We start from the raw sequence: 6,417 nt of genomic DNA, 5'->3' as shown, positions 1-6,417 counted from the left end.
AATATAATAATGCAAAAGATAAATGTGACGCATACAGCAAACGGAGATAATATTATTTTTACTTTTACTGCAATTAAAATATTCTTATTTATTATATCTCATGCTAAAAGTGAAGAGAATATATATTTTATTGTCTAAAGAAAATTTTTCTCTAATTAAACAAATGCTTTTCGAGTATTGATACTATTATTAAATATATTTTTTTTTTCAAAAATATTTATTATAACTTATAAAATATCACATTAATCAAGTAGTATTAATTTTTTTAATTATCATATTTCTAAAAAAATTTAAAATTTCAAAACTCTTTATCTAAATGGAAGCTCTATTATTTTACCGGTATATTTTTGAATTTTTAATTTATCTTTGCTATCTTAGTTTTTATATCAAAATAATGACCAATATTTACTTTTTATATAAAATATAAATGTAATAATTATTTTAATCTAAAAAATATAAAAATAAAAACACAAAAGAGTTAAGCAAACTTGAAAATTTCATAAAGTAAATACTCCCTCCATCCCATAACAAAGTATTTATTTTTCCATTTTAATCTGTCTCATAACAAAGTATCCATTTTTTTTTTAATAATTGTACTATCTACCTAACATTACAAATACCCTTACAACTTACAATATATTACACAAATGTAATTACCTTTATATAACACATACTAATAAGATTATTTTAGTTATTTCTACTTTATTTTTATTACATTAAAATATAATACTAATATTTTTAAAATTATATATAAAAAAATAAATGGATATTTAGTTATGGGTGGAAGGAAATAGGATATTTGATGTTGTCAATTTTCTAAGGGGAGAAAACTTTTCACTTAATCATATATCCTTTACTTTTCCAAATTTTTTATTTGAAATGTCATAATCTTTTTTTGTATTTTTTGTTTATTTACCCATTATTTTTAATATGAAATGTCATAATTTGTAAACCAAAATTTATGATCCACCAACCAATACTTTGGCAATTTTTTAATAACACTAAATATGTTTGTTCACTTCACAAAAAATTTTCTTCCTACGACTTTCAATAAATACTTCCTCCGAAGAAGCGTCTTGTTGGGAGTTGACACGTGAATTAAGGAATAATAGTATTTAATTTAAAGTAGGTATAAAATAGAATTTAAAATACTAAAATGTCCTTAGTTTTCGAAGGATTTTAAAAAGTAGGTTAGAGTAATAATTAAGGGTAGTTTGGAAAAGTATGAATAATTTTGTTATAAAATAGGGACCATGATTACTAAATAAGGAAACGGGACAATTATTTTGGAACGGACGAAAATGAAAAAACAAGATAATTCTTTTGGGACGGAGGGAGTATAATATATAGATATTTTATTTTTGTATAAAAATTCAATTATAAATATTATTTTTTTTGATATATTATCGATATGATTTTCCACGCCACACACGATACAAAAATAACATTTCAAACTAAAATACTAAATAATTTTTAAACATAAATAATACTATATCCTTATAAAAAACTTTAAAAATTGAATAATAAAAAATATAATACACAGGTTTCACTTTTATAGTGAAGGGAATCATTGAAATACATAGTGTTCTCACTCCTAATGCAATAAGTCATCATAAAAGTGTCGGAGTAATTATTTACGAGGTTTTTCTTTACATTCCTGTATTTTTTCAAAAATTAAAACACTATATTTATTTATTATTTTTATATTTTTTATACAATTTTCTGTATTTTAAATAAAAATTTGATTTTTTAATTATTTCACGAAACAAACACACCCTATAACCAAAATTGTTGTCTTTTGTATTTTTAGTTTATATTTTCAAGTAACTTTGAATTTGAGGTTTTTATAATATATTTTTATACAGCGATTAGTATAGCTGTATGGTAATTTTTTTTTAATTATAAATAATTTTATGATTATGAGTAGGCTCCATCGCAACGTCGTCGTTTGGCCGTTTCAGTGTTTCCGGTCAAAGTCAACTTTCACTGCTACGTATTGCAACTTTAAATACACCTCAAATTATGTTCTTCTAAATTAATGTCACTCCACGTGACTTCTGACCAGGAAATTATTCAATAAAAGCAAAATAACAACTAGAAAAATGATAAATTTAAAAAATATATATATAGCTTAAAACTATTTCAATCAAATATTGTTCGCTCTCAAATACTTTTTAAATTATCATATTTAAAATTCAGCAATGCACTGACAACACACCGTAGCACACCGTGTTACTATCGGCAGCACACCATTTGTATTCATATAATACAAATACAACACATGAATTAACAACACTAATTAACATTACAAGTTATATTCTTATACAGCACAATCAATACTTGATTTCAGCCCATCACATATTGTTATACAACACACTTGTAATTATAAATCAATAACATAAATACTAACACATGAACTGACAGCACATGCTATAAGTCTTATACATCACAAATACTATTGATTTCAGCACATCACATACTGTTATAATTATAAAGCATGCTGTGTATAATAAGACTCTATATTGTTTGTATAATAAGACTCTATATTGTTTGAATATATTACAGATGTTGATTTGAAAAGTGTTTATTTTTTCAATTCAGCATCCTAACTGTTCCCTTTAATATTACATATCTAAATTCTCGTCGAAAATAAATATTACATCATATTTAAAACGAAAGTAGTATAATATATGTAACTACTTAATAGTAAGAGGTGTGTTTGTCTGGGGATTCTCTCCCAAATACACTGTTCATCCCATTTTTTTTCTTCTAAAAATATTAAATCAAACACCTATTTTTTATTTTTTATATTATACTAAAAAATCAATTTTACGTTCAAAATATTACATCAACATCTATTTATATTGCATCATACAACTATTAAATTCAAAATTTTTACTATTCAAACTTAAACTCAAAATCCAAATCAACGAACAAACCCATACAACTCTCGACTAACAATCCAATCACACCCCAATATTTCAAAAACAATAAAAATAAAAATATTACAACCCAATTTGATATAGTCCATGCAATCCAATACCTTAGATTCAAAAAAATAAACACTCACAACAATTCCATCTCCCCACTCTCCCTGCCGAAAAACTTAGCCAAATTCCCCATCACCTTCTTCCTCCTCCTAACCGTAGTCGTTCTCGCCGTCCCCCTCGCTGTCGCCGCCGTCATTGACACCCGCCCCTTCCCCCGCCTCGCCGGAGTCCCAATTTTCATGCTCCTATTCCTCATTTTCGCCGCCCCCGAATTCCGCCTCAAGTTTTCCACTCCCATATTTCTCCGCCACCTCTCGAACTCATTCTCCGGTGCCATCGCCGCCTCTTCTTTGAACATATTCTCGCCGCGCGCTTTCAACTTTCGACATTCTTTCCGCAACAATTTGCACTTCAACTCGATTTCCTTCTCGCTTGCCTTAAGAGCTTCGACCCACGCCAGCGCCGCCGCCACCTTCTTGTCGGCGACACCCGCCGCCCCGGCGGCGCGCCCCGTTAGGTACTCGTATTCGAATCGGGACACCGTTATTCCCGCGCTACGCATCGCCGCCGATGCTCGATTTCGCATGGTCTGCTCCGTAAGCGCCTTGAGATTCTCCAGCGCCGCTACCTCTGACAATTTCGCCGCCTTGAGCTCTTCCGTCACCATTTGTAATCGATCCTCGGCTGCGTCTGTTTCCTCCTCGATTCTCTTTGTCTCCGCCGTTACGGCTGCGGTTTCTTCGTCAATCACGGCACGTTCTTTGTCGACAACTTCGCCTTCCGACCTGAGGCGTTCGAGCGTATCTGACAGATTCGATGCGATCGATCTTTCCCGGTCTTCGGCTGCAGTCGCTGCTTCGAGCTTCGCCTTCGCCCTCAAAAGCTTCGAGTTGAGACTCTGAATCAACATCTCCGTTTTCTTCTCGTCGCTCTTCTTTCTAACCACCTGTTCAAAAACTACGTTATAAAACCGATAAAAAAAAGACAGAATTTAAAATGAACTAGAGAATATTACATGAAATAGTATATGTTCGATGCAGAATGACCGTCTTACTTAAAAGGTCGAATTGTTAGGGAAATTCAACAAGCTCCCTCAGGTGCAAATAAGGTATGCGAAACTTGCATATATCTAAAATTGGGACGATGAGACTCGAGACCTAGTCTAAGCTCTGATACCATGTCAGATGCAAAATGATCGTCTCACCTTAAAAGTTCGAACAGTTAGGGAAACGCAACCATTAATTATTTATCCACAAACGGAGTCTCCAACAAAATAATTAATGACTGCATTTCCCTAATAGTTCGAGCTTTTAGGTCAAATGGTCATTCTGCATCCGACGAACTTATAGGCGAGACGATCATTCTGCATCCGACAGTATCATTTTAAATATTTTTGAAAATATGAGAGTTTCACGTGATTCTCAGATGATTTTGTGCTATGTTTTTAGAATACGAGAACACGTACAGTTTTTTAAAATCACGAGAGTAACGTGTAACTTTTTCAGACTAAGAGTGGATTATAAGTAATTTTGTCATAAAAAAATTATCGACAAGTGGTGATCAAAGACGTTCTCGATCGGCACCTCATTGCGCATTCGCTCGAGCTCTTTCCAGACGACGTCCATGGCAGCCATGCACGCAAAGCTTTCCTCCCTCGCCGACACTAACTCCTTCCTCGCGACCTCCAATTCCTCCATAGTCGAACGCAACGACATATCCGATCCCAATTCATCCTCGACTTCGACTCGCCCAACCATTTCCTTAACAAGCTTTAGCTCACCAGCCAACACATTGGCGTCCGACACCGTCACAGCGAGTTTCTTCTCGAGCTCCTCCGAATCCTCTGTTTTTCGAACAATTTCATGCATTTTCTTCCGAATCTCATCCATCGCCGCGGCAAATTCGGCCTCCTTTTCCCGCCGTTGAGCCTCGATTTCGTCGAATTCCCTAACGGCTTCGATTCGAGCCAGCTCGACCAACACGTGCTCCTCGTTAATTCCCTCGATTTCTTTACTTATCGCCTCGATCGAACTCATGTAAGTGCGCGCTCGCGACGAGTTCTCGTCGCCAGCTTTCTCGGCCCGGCGCTTATCGTCGGAAGCCGACAAGGCGTCGAGCTTTAGCTTCATAAGCTCCTGCTTCACAGAGGCTAATTCTTCGATGATTTTTCGATCCGACGGCGATTTTTCGACGGAATTCGATAATTCGGACATCTTGCGATTGGCTCTTGCACCCGAATCCTCAATTTTGGCGGTTAGTTCTCTTACAGTCTTCTTTGCAACGGAGAGTTCTGACTGTGCTTCAGCCGTCGCCATTTCCGCTCGTTGCCGGCTGTCGTTGAGCTCGCCGGCGTCTCTTATTGCCCGACGGAGCTCCCTCGTCTTCTGAAACATGTTTGTTTGGGTAATAAATGAAAAAATTAAATTAATGGTTGTCTGAACAGAAGTTGAAGCTGACCTGTTGAGGATAATTAGTCGTCGGGGAGTTCCGCGCTTTGTAAGAAGTAATGGCTGCTTTAACGGAGCTTGTTTCGGCTTCAGCCATTGTTTGCAGCAAAACCTTGATTGGAGTTGGGAATTGATGCAGGATTTATGCAGCGGGATTTAAGAAAAGGAAATATATGAAGGATGTCCGTACCTTGGAAACGACGGCGTTTTGGTTGAGGTTGCCGGAAGATTATGGGGGAGGAGGAGGAGGAGGGGTGAACAGTGATAAGTGTGTTTGTGGAAGAGGATAGAGTAGAAGAAGTCAGAAGTGGTGATTGGCCAGTATCTGTTGTTCTATTTTGCTCTGTTGGGATCGGACTGATCCAACGCGGAGACTTTCGACATAAAAAAATATTTGCAGGTTACGAGGGAAAATTCGACTGAACCAACTCAACACTAGTATAATATTATACGGATGAAGGGGGAGTCCGCACCAATTTACTTTTAGACTTCCTCTAAAAAGTTTAATAATAGTGAAATTTTTGTTCGCATCTTCCAAACGTGAACTTGAGTTTGCACTCAAACATGCTCTAAAGGCCAAATAATTTAAATTCTCCATCGGTCCCCAAAAATTTAAATATTTGAGTCAACATGAAAAATTTTAAAAAATAAATATTGTATTTAAAAAATAATAAAAGTAAAAAAAAATAATTGAGAGTATTTTTAAAATTTTAGTTAAAAATTTAAAAAAAATATAAAGAGAATATAATAAACACAGTCATATTAACAAGTATTAAACGAAGAATAATAATTAAATATTAATTTGTTGATTTTGCAAAAAAAAAAAAAATTGATATTTAAAGTAAATTTAACGAACAAACTAAAAATAAAAATAAAATTGGCCTACTTTTATCAGTCCTCATCACTCATATACTTCACTAATAGAGAGATGAATGTATAATAATGTTTTCATAAGTTGTATTAATAAATACTCTCTAAAA

General features: G+C 34.2%; 1 protein-coding gene across 4 annotated transcripts; it reads right to left on the bottom strand.

The window, feature by feature from the left end:
* Positions 1-2,872: 2,872 nt before the first annotated feature.
* On the bottom strand, positions 2,873-5,799 carry LOC127257777 (protein PLASTID MOVEMENT IMPAIRED 2-like). Of its 4 annotated transcripts, none has more exons than XM_051284240.1 (4): positions 5,628-5,799; positions 5,448-5,549; positions 4,574-5,371; positions 2,873-3,936 (listed from the first exon to the last, which is right to left on the bottom strand). In XM_051284240.1, the coding sequence occupies exons 2-4, from the start codon at positions 5,532-5,534 to the stop codon at positions 3,067-3,069; spliced, it is 1,755 nt and encodes a 584-aa protein (XP_051140197.1). In that variant the 5' UTR covers positions 5,535-5,549; positions 5,628-5,799; the 3' UTR covers positions 2,873-3,066. The 4 variants fall into 4 exon arrangements, with proteins under 4 accessions (XP_051140197.1, XP_051140195.1, XP_051140196.1 ...); XM_051284238.1 differs by having other exon boundaries at positions 4,574-5,374; positions 5,628-5,798; XM_051284239.1 differs by having other exon boundaries at positions 5,448-5,799.
* Positions 5,800-6,417: the final 618 nt, after the last annotated feature.

This window comes from Andrographis paniculata, unplaced genomic scaffold (assembly GCF_009805555.1).
Source record: "Andrographis paniculata isolate CXL003 unplaced genomic scaffold, ASM980555v1 Contig59END, whole genome shotgun sequence".
In the NCBI taxonomy this organism is placed as follows: Eukaryota; Viridiplantae; Streptophyta; class Magnoliopsida; order Lamiales; family Acanthaceae; genus Andrographis; species Andrographis paniculata.
The sequence above is the reverse complement of the archived record's forward strand: the minus strand, read 5'-3'. Positions and strand labels throughout refer to the sequence as shown.